This window comes from Vipera ursinii, assembly GCF_947247035.1.
Source record: "Vipera ursinii genome assembly, chromosome: 2".
Classification (NCBI taxonomy): domain Eukaryota; kingdom Metazoa; phylum Chordata; class Lepidosauria; order Squamata; family Viperidae; genus Vipera; species Vipera ursinii.
The window spans coordinates 159062275-159075642 of record NC_139513.1 but is presented as its reverse complement, the minus strand read 5'-3'; the positions used below and the strand labels follow the sequence as shown (position 1 = coordinate 159075642).

Sequence of the window (13368 nt, the reverse complement as noted above, 5' to 3'; positions counted from 1 at the left end):
TTCCTCTCTTTTTCCCTTAATATCTGCTGTCTCGTATTTAAGCTAATACAGTTCTTATTATATCAACTCAATAAAAACATCATTATTACATTTATCAAAAATTTTTAGCTTATACATATCTTAATTACTTTTACATTCAGTCTTCATAAACAATACATGTCCTGTTATTAATTTTTTCCCAATTTTTAATTTCCCATCAATATTCCAATTTAACATTTGATATTTATAATTTTCAGGCTTTAGGTAACCAGAATTTCCCTTATCTCAATTCATAACAGAACCTAATATTCAAAATACACATTTTATCTATTTGAATATAGTCTTGTTCTTTTTCCTAAAAGTTATCTATTTCCCACCATATTAAATCATCTACTTAATAATACAATATCACCTTTAATAAATCAAAACCATTATATATATTGTCTGGGTTAATCAATAAATCAAACATATTCATAATAATTATTTTTTTTTCTTTTGGGTCTAATTTTTAAATATTAAACAGATAAAATCCTTATTTTCAAATATTTTAAATCTAATGACCAAAATTCCCCTTATCTCAACTTCTCCCTTTAACCCTCTAATTAATAATATGAAATCCCCTCTAATAAGTCAAAACCCCAATTTTCTTCAGCCTTATTCTGGCTTTCTTCCTTTGCCAACTAGGCTTCCATAGTAGTGCTTTTAAATCATCAAATAGATCTCCCTCTATTATTATATATGTTATTTGAAATAAGAGAGACCATTTAGTTGCCATTTTTTGGAAGGGCTAGCCCATTTGTATTCATTAAATTGTCTCCCTATTATTAAAATTACCCATGATTGCCCTGATATGTTTATCTTCCATTCAATCTGTTCTTCTTTCTCAAATTTCTTCTGATTTATATAGAAAGTCTTCTCCATTTTCAGTGTTGTCACTCCCTTTTCTGGTTTTTACATTAACTGTATTCGTTGGTCAATTGTGTCCTCTGTCTTAATATTTGATTGCTCCACTTCTTCTGTTATCTTCTGCATTGTTGGTTCTTTGGTTGTAGTCAAAATTTGGCTTTGTGCATCTAGCCTGGCATCTTGATCTTTTATTTTAGGTCTTATTTTATCAGAAGCTAAGAGAACGGTTTCATGTATTGCTTTCAACATGGAAAAGATCTTTTCCTGGTCTTCATTCATATTCTTTTAATAATATATAAAGTTGAAGACTTTAAAATTAGATGTTGAAAATAATTTTATAACTAGGTATGGGACCTCTCTTTCACGTTTTTATAGATGGTCTTTATAGTAGAAGTCGTTTGTCAAGCAAGATTTTATAGTCCAAGGTCTTTCATCATCTCATATAGAAACCAATGTTCCTCAAATAAAGAGAAGGGAAGGCAATTCCCCACATATAACTCTGAAAGTCAGTAAAAGTTTACATTCAGAGTTCAAGTAGGCCAATTATGCCGCCCAGCCCTTCTCTTTACAGCTGAGTTTCTCACAGGTGGTACCAAGGTCAAAAGAGCCTTAACTAAAGTCTGGGCTTCGAGCCAAGTCTGTTTTAGGAAATAACAAGTTATAATACCAAACTTCACCACAAGATGTCACCGATGCCATTTAAAGTTTTTTAAGTTCAAAATTTTTATAATCCTTTTTCCAATTTTGTTTCTTTTTTTGTAGATAAAAGCAAAAGTCTCCAATAAAAATAAGAAAACTTTTGGTCCCCAGGTTTCAGGAACATATAAATCCAATTAGATTAAAGTTATTCTTTTAGCGCTTTAATTCCCCTGGGTAGTTAGTCGCCGCTATTCTTAGAGGGTGAGATTGAAATTCCCTTCCCTCTCTCCTCACAGGGGGAAAGATACTTTGGACAGCTTTTACAGGAAAAGAAAATACTTAGGGTAAAGAGGAGATTGGATCTCACCCAGTTTCATCCGCTTTGTTTTAGAAGTGCTTGGTGGTGAGTTTGACTTTAGCTGTCTGCAGCTTAGTGACAAGCCATATTGCTATGGCCGGTTTTTCCTCCTCCAGTTTGGAGGGCTACCCAGGATCGAGCAGAAGGGCTGCTGCTCTCCTGCGATCAAGCGGGTGTCCCCTCCTTGCTTGTCGCACCTACAGGGCGATTTTCAACCTTTTCCAGGGTCCCCCAGTGGAACGAAACCGAATGCGGAAGATGGAGCTTGCCTTCCAGCGGCCGTGGCAGCCATGAGGGCAAACCAGAAGTCCTGTGGACTTTTTATAAGTAAAGAATATATTGTATGGGAGATTATTTCCTTACAGAAGGACTCATTTTCACTTTGAAGTGACACTTGGTAGAACATTTGAAGATGCTGACAAACTGGAACAAAGATGTAAAGGAGAACAGATGTCTTGGGATGCTGTTCCCAGGGCACCTCCCAAAGACATCTCACCAGCACATAGTTTGGGATGTGACAGAATTGTAATATTCTTAAGTGCACTAGAACTTTTTTATTGGTTTGTTTATTATGCTTTTATGATCACTGATTTAAAAAATGCACACCTAAACTGAAGTGACTTACAAAAGGTAAACTCACAATAGAATTTATCTGCAACAAAAATATCAGTACATATTCAAAAATGTCATAAAATAATAAAACATCAAATACATCCCCTCCCCCACACACACTTTCATTTACTCAAACCCCAATGTCTGGGAATGCTTGGAAAAATTCTGGAAAACATAAGAAAGGAATCTGCCAACACTTAGAGGCAAACAAAGTCATAATAAAAAAAATCCACATGAGTTTGTCAAAAAGCAGTTCATGCCAGACAAACCTCATTGCATTCTTTGACAAAGTGACAAAATTAGTGGAACAGAGAAGTGCTGTGGACTTCAGTAAGGCATTTGATAAAGTAGTAGACCACAGCCTACAAGTTGTTAAGATAGAAAAATGTGGGATGGACAGCATCACCACCAGATGGATTCGTAGTGGGCTAATCAACTGCACTCAACATGTAGTCCTCAATGGAACTGCATCTACATGGAGGGAAGTATGCAGTGGGGTACCCCAAAGCTGTGTCTTAGGCCCAGTATTCTTCAATATCTTCATCAGTAATTTAGGTGAACGAATAGAAGGGGCACTCATCAAATTTGTAGATGACACCAAACTGGCAGGAATAGCCAACACTCCAGAAGACAGGTTCAAGATACAGAAGAATCTCAACTCTGGGTCCTATCTAACAAAATGAAATCCAATGGTGAAAAAAATAAGGTTCTACATTTAGGCAAGAAAAAACAAATGCACAGGTATAGAATAGGTGGTACCTGGCTCAGTAGGAGTAACTGCGAGAGGGATCTTGGAATTCTAGTGGACAGTCACTTAAATGAGTCAGCAGTAGGGGGCAGCTACCAAAAAAGCCAACAAAGTCCTAGGCTGCAATAACAGAGGGATAGAATCAAGATCATGTGAAGTGTTAGTGCCACTTTTTAATGCCTTGGTAAGACCGCACCTGGAATACTGCATCCAGTTTTGGTCGCCACAATGTAAAAAAGATGTTGAAATTTTAGAAAGGGTACAGAGAAGAGCAACAAAGATGATTGGGGGACTGGAGGCTAAAACATATAGGGAACGGTTGCTGGAATTGGCTATGTCTAGTTTAATGAAGAAAAGGACGAGGGGGAAACATGATAGCAGTGTTCCAATATCTCAGGGGCTACCACAAAGAAGAGGGAGCCAAGCTATTCTCCAAAGCACCTGAAAGCAGGACAAGAAGCAACAGATGGAAACTAGTCAAGGAGAGAAGCAACCTAGAACTAAGGAGAAACTTCCTGACAGTTAGAACAACTAACCAGTGGAACAACCTGCCTCCAGAAGTGGTGAATGCTCCAACACTGGAAGTTTTTAAGAGATTGGACAGCCATTTGCCTGAAATGGTATAGGGTTTCTTGCTTGAGCAAGGGGTTGGACTAGAAGACCTCCAAGGTCCCTTCCACCTCTGTTATGCTGAGGCTTTCTAAACCTTAGTAAGGAGAACACTTTTCTTGATTGGATGGGAACTGATCCCACAAGAGGGAAGCTCCAGGAATTCTTCCACTGCCATTTGTGAGGCAGGGACTTTCACTTTCTCCCAACATATCTTAGGTGAGCAGGTTTTCTATGAAGTAGGCAATTTTGAATATTCTCAGGTTGTATAACCCATGTGTGGAATTGTGTTAAAGTATTCTGAGTTGAAATCAAACACAGCGTTTCTCTTGTCCCTTTTTTGGGGGGTGCCTCTTAAGGGTCAAAATTCAGCCTGACCTAAAGGAAATTGCAGAAACTTGCTGGTTAAAGCTGCTGATCAACTTTGGAGTTTACATGCTCACTTTTTATTGATTCTCCTTCTTTTTTTTTGTTTCATTCAGGTGTCTTGGCACTCTGGGCCCTAATCACACATGTGATGTATATGCAGGACTATTGGAGAACCTGGTTGAAAGGTCTGAGGTTCTTCATGTGCGTTGGCATTTTCTTTGGCATACTTTCCGTGGTGGGATTGTGCACATTCCTGGCCCTGGCCATCATAAAGAAACAATGTAAGTCCATAATTTGGTTCTCTTCTGAAGTCTAACACTAGCAGGTCTGTGCAGCCAAAAAAAAAGAGGGAGAAGCAAGTTTGTGACAGCCATGAAATCTACTCCTCTTCCCCGTCCTCCTCATTTAGAGAATCCATCAGACAGTTTCACCACATTTCTGTCTGCAAAGAGTGGGACCCTCTGGACAATACTGAACTCCATTAATCGCAGTTGATGCGGTCAGTTTTCAAAGATTATCAGAATTGTAACCCAGCAGCATCTGACTCCCCACTCCTGAGTCAGAAACCTGCACCTCAGCATGGGAGGATCCTTTGCTAAAATAGGTGAAGGTGCAAAGATTTATATATGAGCTGGGATATATAATCCTACAACCTTTCAGTTGTTTGCTCAAGCCATTGTGTGCTTGTAGATCCACTTTCTCAAGTTCGTGGTGGGATGCACCAGTGCTGCTTGGTTCTACAATAATGCTTGAATATGTCTCCTTTCAAAGGGAAATCCAGGGGTGGGCTTTGACCAATAGATACTCAACATGGCTTGAAAATTGGCTGTCTTATCATTCGCTCTCGGATTAGCAGGTGACATCACTGTTGCCCAGGGGATGTCCTATTAGCCTTGGTGGAGCAGTGGGCTAATGCCTCCTTAAGTAACACCAGCTGCCTGCAATTAGTGCAGGTTCGAGTCCCACCAGGCTCAAGGTTGACTCCATCCTTCTGAGGTAGGTAAAATGAGGACCCAGATTGTTGGGGGCAATAAGCTGACTTTGTAATAATGCCGCTTGGGGGGGGGGCGAAAGCCCTAATAAGCAGGCATATACATAGAATGAAGGCTATTGCTAAGCACATTGATTTGTGCTTTAGATTGTAAGCCGCCCTGAGTCTTCAGAGAAGGGCGGGATATAAATGGGATTAAAATAAAAATAAATAAAAAAATATCATGTCCCTGTTAAGTTGCCCACCAAAATGGTACCTATTTATCTACTCGCGGTCATTCATTTGCTTTCGAATTGCTGGGTCAACAGGAGCTGGAGTGAGTGATGAGAGCTCACCCCATCACACGGCAGCAGCCTGCTGATTGTCAGCCTTGCATCCTAGCCACATGAACCACCACTCTCCTTATTGTCTTATAAATTCTTTTAAGATTTGCCAAAAACAACATTGTAAGTTTATTTGACCACTCTAAGCCATCCTTCTCTAATCTGGGGGCTTGTCCATGTGTTTCTTCACAGCAGGCTAGGTAAAAATTCTAGGAGTTATTCTTGAAGCATCAAGCTAGCAACTGGCAAAGACATAAACTTGCCATAGGAACAGCAGTTTCCAGGTGTTGCTCAGTTCCTTGTCTCTGACTGTTGGGCATCTTGCCTAAGATTGCTGGTCTTCTAATTGAATGACAGCGTCTAGGACCATGGTGGTGAACCTATGGCACATGTGCCACAGGTGGCACACAGAGCCCTCTCTGTGGGCACCCGCACCATTGCCCCAGTCCTAGGCCTTCAGCTGAGTTGTATAAAACATTTTCGCTTTAGGCCTCCATCATCATGTGCAAAAAAAGGTTTAATCAATCAATTTCAACTTTTCGCTTGGAAAAAAAGATCTCGCAAAGTTGGAATTGATGGATTGAACTTTTTAGTCCCACCCAGTCTGCCGTTACCACCGCAGCTACGTACACCCAATTGGCCGCACCCACCCAATGGACACCCGACGATACATAAGAGGGTTTTCAGTTGCAGTTTGGGCACTTGGTCAGTAAAAGGTTCGCCATCACTGGTCTAGGAGAAGTGAAGGCTCTCTGGGATTCTAGATGTTGTTGAGTGATATTTGTTGAGTGATGGTTCTCATAATCTTCAGTCACTTTGACTATCGTTCAGCAACAGTGGAAGACTGAGCATTCTGGGTGGATATTGGAAGTAATGAACCAGGTTAGCAAAGCAATCAACACTGGAGCTGTACACTACTTCTTCTTGCTCTTAATAAGATGCTGTGATTTGCTTGTTCTTCCCAGCCTTTACAGATCCACAGAGCTACTACCTGTCCTGCATCTGGAGCATCCTTTCCTTCAAGTGGGCTTTTCTCCTTGGCTTATACTCTCATCGGTACAAGAAGGAGTTTGCAGACATCAGCATTCTGAGTGACTTCTGAGATCCTGAATGTCCATTCCATCAAAGAAAGACCTTGGAGGGTCAAGGAAGGCTATCCTTCATCTGATTGACAGTTGGAGGCAAGGGGTTGGCCAGAAGGCGGCTGAAAGAAAACAGCAGGTGCCTGACCTGCTTCTGCATTTTGTCTGCTGGTCCCATTAGGACCGCTTCCTAATTGCTTTTGTCCAGTCATCATTCTCCCTTTTGACTAGTTCTGCTTGTCCGTATCTGCTCGTCATTCACAAAGACTTTGTTGTTTGGATGGATGATTCAAGATGTCCAGCAGGACCTGAGTTTTTGTCCCAAGTCTCTAATGGCTATGACCTATGGCATTTTTCATAGTTTTTCTCTCTCTCTCTCTCTCTCTTTAATGAGAAGCAACTCTCCCTTTGGGGACAGGAACAGGGGCAAAATCTATGGTCCAGTCCTACAAAGCAAGGATTGATTTGTACTCCTTTCATACAGATGTATTTTTATAGCTCAAGGTGTGAATCCCATTTTAAAACGACTTTTTTAAAGCAAGCTTTCCTTTCCTGGTGCTTTGGTGAGGAGGGTTACCATTGTGCTGCTGGTGTTTAGGGACAAGAAATGTATGTTGTGAACAAAACTGCTCTGCACTTTTTTTTCTCTCTCTCCTTCTTACCAGTCTCAAATAGTTAAATGTTTCTTTAATTTGAGTTAGGCAAAGCTAAATACTGTTGCAAAGGCATCTGCAGTTCTGTAGAGTGACCATGTGGGTTAAGAAGGAAAACAACATTCCTATCCAAACATTTTCCCTTCCCTCATAGCTATCTGGTCAACATAGGGAGGGACCTGGAGACTTCCAGATGTTAATTACAGCTGCCAATAGCCTCAGCCAGTAGTGATAAATACCACGACCCGGGCTTCAGAAATATCTAAAGGGCCCGAGATCCTTATCCATAACACCATTATCTACACAGCACTTTGCTTTTTGTGTGTGTGTCTAAAACTGATATTTTATAAAGTGAGCAACTGAAATATTTTAGGGAAACCAGTTCGTACTTTGGAGCCAACTGTGTTGTCTGTTTCTTGCAGACTGGGACAAAAATCGATAACTGCCACAATTTTTCTTCTGGTTGAATTAAGAATTCACTGGTGAATGAGTGACGCATGGACTGTTGGCCAATGAACTTGGGGTGGTCATCCCTTCGGTGGACTCACTTTTTGCAACGTACCCGGCATAAACTTAATTTACCAAAAGAAAAAAAAATGCATTTTGTTTTAACAGAACGCTTAGCTGAATTAGATCAAACTTGTATGAGATAAGAGTTGAAGAAGTGGGATGGCTGCCACATCTGAGAAGAAATGGTGAGTTGGGAGTTTCTCACCTGGACACAACACATTCTTCCAATTGCAATCTCACTTAAAATGCTTCAGTTGTTTTACAGTGGATGTGTTTGAATGGGGGGGGTGTATTGCGCTGTTCCTCCTTCACCTATTTCTCCCCTTTTTGCTTATGCTGACCTGACAACGGGGTGTGCAATCCTCCTTGAAGTTTCTGTCTTTCTGTCCTTCTCCAAGAGCCCTTAGCATTTCCTTGGAGCTAACACTTGTCCTCCATCCAAAGGATAGATTACTGAGATCTGGAGTAACCTTAATTTGAATGCAGAATTATAGAGGATGACCTGTCTTTTAAACTTCTTCTGTATCTTTACAGAAGACTAGTATTTCTCAATCTTGGCAGCTTGAAGAGGTGAGGACTTCAGCTCCTAGAATTCCCCATCCAGCATGTTGACTGGGGAATTCTGGGAGTTGATGTTCACAGGTCTTGACGCTCCCGAGGTTGAGAAACACCGGCATAGACTTTTATGTGGAATGATCTCTAATCAGGCAGCTGCGGCCAACCCAATTGTTCCTAATATGTCAGGAAACACTGGGATGCGAACCAAGTGGCTCATAGTTCCCTTTGGATTTATGGGCTATAAGGCAGATGTAGAGATGCTTCAAGTTTATATCGACAAACTCCTCGTGCTTCAGATGCCATCCTATTTTGTCAAATATGCCACATGGTACTTCCATCAGGTTTGGTGATCTGCACTACAGGGATCATGTTTCTCGGGGTTCTTTTGCAAAAAAAAACAGACTTCCAAAGGCACAGAAGGGATTTGATACACGCAGGGACACCAAATCTTCACAAGCAATTTAAAGACTATTAGAACAGATCTAGTTGACCCAAAATGTCCCCCATAGAACGAAGATACTAATATAGTAAAATATCATTTACTAAGGAGGTTGTGGTGAAGGGGAAAAAAAGGTAGCCAGTCTGATGCCAGGCAGTGTATCCATACTGTGCTTTTATGTAATAACGTTGCAGAAGACCCAATGGTGATGCATACCTTCATCCAGTCTTTTTTTAATCTCGCTGTTTCATGTCTGCTGAAATTCAAACAGCAGATTAGGTTTTGTGTTTTGCTTTCTCCTCTCCATGTGCAATAGGTATGTGACAGGAAAACGGTTCACCCAGGTGAAGGATGTTTGCATGCCATTTTTCTTATTAATAAAATAAATTTAAAAAAAAAACATTTAAAAGTCTCTTTCTATTTGCAGAGGAAAGTCAAAAGCAGGGTAGGTGAATCTCTTAAGTACAAAGCAGATGCTGAAAATATCCAGATATGATGAGGAGAGGTTGAATATACTGGTATAGGAAGCCCTCAACCTACAATCACAATTGGGGCTAGAATTTCTGTCGCTAAGACAATTGTTAAGTGAGTCACACACAATTTTATAACCTTTTCTGCTGCAGTTGTTAAGCAAATCACACAGCCATTAAGTCAATCCGACTTTCCCCATTGATTGTCAGAAACTGGCTGGGAAGGTCACAGATGACGATTCAAATCATCCTGGAATGCTGCAACCATCATAAATACAGTACATGCCAAATGCCCAAATTTTGTTCATATGATCTTGCTGCAAGACTTGTGAAGGGACCAGTTGTCTCTTTTATCCACGCTGTTGGAACTTGGAATGGTCATTAAGCGAATGGCTGTAAATCCAGGACTACCTGTACAAATGTATGCCATCATTGGAAAATGCTGATGTGGGAACCTTTGGACATCATTTTTAAAAGGAGCAAATTTCTCTTTAATTTATATCTTTCATTAGAAAGGGACACTTGCTTTTGTCTTTAAAGGCTATCACAATAGCTTTGCACTCTTGCAGCAATTCTAAAGGATAGATGTTTCTGGATATTACATTTTGGCAGGCGTGTGCTTTGCTATTTTCCATGGAATAGCCAGTGAATCTTGAAATAATCATTGTGATATATTTTTTTTCCCTGCATGAAATATGAAGAGGATCCAAGAATGCGCACGAAGCTAGCAGGTTTTGTTCCGTCTGCTGGTAAAGAAGTTGTGTTACTGATTCCACAGCCTGAGAAGAGCGTCCTTTGCGCCTCCTGCAGTTTTATTTTGGTTGCAAAAAAAGTGTTGCTAGATCTTTAAAACAGCACACCTCCCATCATCCATGTCCGTTTTGGGGAAGTTCCTTTGCCAAGCCATCCAAGATAAAGTACTTCATTCTTTCTAGATTTAGAAAGAAATAATGGGAAGAGACGTTCACCCTGTTTCTTTTTCTCATGCTAATAGTTCCTGTAAGTTCTCCAAGTCTTAACTATTGACAAGCGCTGAGCTGCTTGTGTTGGTACAAAGAATAGGACGGGGCCCCTTTTGGTCCAGGGGGAAATACGCAGAAATAATTTTTCCCCTAAGCAATTTTTAGTTAGTCTTTCCAAGCACTGGATCTTTTTGCTGCAAAGCTTAGAATCTGAGCAGGGCTAAGCACTGTGTTCAGAGTACAGTTCCCACAATTTCTTGCCGCTGGCCCTGAAAAACTCAGGATCCCTACAGCAGGGGTCCCCAACTCTCGGTCCATGGCCCACTACCGGGCCTTGAGCCTTTCAGAACGGGGCCATGGAAGTGGCAGGCAAGCGTGCACGCGTGCATCCCCACTCAGGTGAGCAGCGGGTGAGTGTGTGCGTGTGCATCCCATTTGCGTGAGCAGCAGGTTTGCTCAGGCCTGCCGCTTGCACGAATGGAACTGCGTGTTTGCCCGCCATGCACGCAGAACCATCCCCTCTTTCTCCCGCCGGTCTGCAAAGCCAAAACAACGTTCCCTCCCAGGTTGTAGCAAAGTGATGTCGCCAGCTACCAAGAGGAAAGCAAGTTTTGCTGTCTCCTATTCCTCCTGCGGAAAATATACTTAATTTTTTATGGTACGAAGCGGGAACCACAACTAACAGAGGAAACTCATCTTTTTCTACCCCTAGGTCTAGCTCGCCTGACATTAGTTTTGGCTAGAGGAGGAAACCCTTGTGTGGGGGAAGTCCATAGTTTTTGTTTCTTATCCTACATCAGGAAAGTGGACAATGTTTTGCTGCAACTGAGGGAGCGAGATCAGCACCCAGGTCACTCTTGAGGAGCACAGGAGAAACCTGGGTGTGTGTCTGCTGTAGCTGGTTCCTTGGCCTGCAATCAAATCATCCCATTTTAAATAAAACACTGTCACTTAACTGAAGCAGGAATGTGGGCCAGAAAAACAGATTAAGCGTGCCTTCCGCCAGAAAACCCACCCTTAACCGGTCTGTATAGATCCAGAAAAACACTAGAATTTCTTAATGTTTTGTGCTTCATCCATTTTCCCCACACTAAAAGTGTGGAGGGAAGGGAGCACTCAAGGATGTTGGCAGATCTAAGAAGTCATCCCTTTTAATACAGTCTCCTCCTGTCCTCACCACCACCACCCCTCTGACAGTGAGCATTCCTCAGTGTTCTTGGTACTCCCTATACTTTTGTGCCTTTGACACCCACCATTGTTTCATGTTGACCAAGCCAACTGATACTCTGGGAAGACGCCAGATTGCCCTTCATTTCCAAGGTGATTCTAGACCAGGGGTAGGCAACCTCGGCTCTTTTATGACTCATGGACTTCAACTCCCAGAATTCCTGAGTCAGTAGCTGACTCAGGAATTCTGGGAGTTGAAGTCCATGAGTCATAAAAGAGCCGAGGTTGCCTACACCCGTTCTAGACCTACCACTAATCAGGAGAATGGTGAGTAGACTTATAGAGATATAATTCTAAATATAAGCTAGCTTTAATTGGGGGGGAGGGAGGGGAGTAATGATAGGGGAGGTAAATACTCAAGAAGGAAAGGTGATTCTTCCTGGATGCTGTGCTCCCAATGTTTATAATTTCAAAATTCTTGAGTATGTTGCCTATCGGGTCCCAGGTCAGATGTAACCTGACAGATTTCTATGCTGTTCTCTTAGCAAACGTCTGTGATGTGGGTTTCCACTAAACCAGATATGAGTAACATGCGATCCTAGTCTTTATATAGCTCGTGGATATTATTGTATGGGCCCTTAGAGCTCCTTCTAACCCTTCTGCTTTCTGGAGGCAAGATATACATAAAGTACACTTTTTGAAGAAAAACAAAGTTACTGAAACTGGGTTTAAAAAATGTTGAAAGTCCATTTCTGCCTATACATACATAACACAGCCCACTCACTGTGGCCAACATCAGAAACGCTATTTGACCTCATGTTTTTTGTCTCATTGTTTGGATGGGGTTGGGGAGTCCGAAATCTAGGACTTTATTAAACGGGAATGACTAGATAATGTACTGATTTTCAATATAGCACAGGGGTCAAAGGTGGTCCAGGAATAACCTCCAGATGCTGGTGACCTGCAGTGCCTAGTTTGTTATAAGATGCTGTGTCTCTTACTTGTGCTTTGTATTGTTTTACCAAGTGCAGCTACCCAGAATTATTATATGAGATGGGCTGGTCATATGAATCAAATACATACATACATACAGGGCTTTTTTTCTCATAGAACGCCCAGAACGGAGTTCCAGCACCTTTTTTGGATGGAACCTTGTAGGGTAGGCAAAGTGGGTTGTATGACATGTGTGAGTTCCGGCACCTTTTTCTTTTACAAAAAAAGCACTGCATACATACATACATACATATGCAGTTTCTTTCTCTTAAACCAGTCAGCAATGTTTTATGGCATGTTTCTTTTTTCTCTCAGGACTTTTCCCCACTTTTAAAAATTACGGAGGACCCCTAAACAGCTTTTGTTTGTATGCATTATATTTCTCAATATTTACCATAATAAAAATAAAATTAACCCATTCACTGCTGCTGCATATATGTGTGTGTGTATACACACACATATACATACATACATACATACATCTGCACCATTGTGCTATATATATATATATATATATATATATATATATATATATATATATATATATATATATATATATATATATATATATATATATAATGCACAATAGTGCAGATGGTCAAATGGAAAAAATTCTTGATGCTTGGAAAGAAATGTAATTATGATGAATGTAAATATTCTGGAATAAATTCCAGAGGTAGGAAACAAATTATACAAAAGTGAGAGAGAATGGTGAGAGTTTTATAGCCAAAGTCCCAATCTATTGTTTAAGTTGTTCCTTGAATACAAATGATCTATTAACTACCATGATTCAAATGACTTTATATCCACAAATTAAATCAATTGTAACCCATGAGCTCATGTCTTGATTGATGCAACAGTAATGAAAGACACATTTACCACTTTAGAAAGGCATTCCTATGTACACGGAATACTTCTCATGTTTCTCACACATTGGAGGTTTGGGTCTAATTCAGCCATACCTCAAACAAGAAAGGGTTTGTGGCGACACCTGCACAAA

General features: G+C 40.8%; 1 protein-coding gene across 7 annotated transcripts in view; it reads left to right on the top strand.

Moving 5' to 3' along the window:
- The window catches only part of SLC48A1 (solute carrier family 48 member 1), a 32688-nt gene extending 21116 nt beyond the window's left edge, over positions 1-11572 (top strand). Inside the window, exons 2-5 of one of the 7 annotated variants that reach the window (XR_014491406.1) lie at positions 4334-4501; positions 6500-6755; positions 7885-7964; positions 9948-10018. Coding sequence is in view for 1 of the 7 variants with exons in the window: in XM_083354338.1 (XP_083210464.1) it covers positions 4334-4501; positions 6500-6636 (305 nt within the window). In the remaining 6 variants the exon portion in view is untranslated. Of the gene's footprint in view, positions 1-4333; positions 4502-6499; positions 10019-10920 lie in introns of those variants that run through there. The other 6 variants (XR_014491405.1, XR_014491407.1, XR_014491408.1 and 3 more) reach the window with 6 other exon arrangements.
- The last annotated feature ends 1796 nt before the right edge of the window (positions 11573-13368 follow it).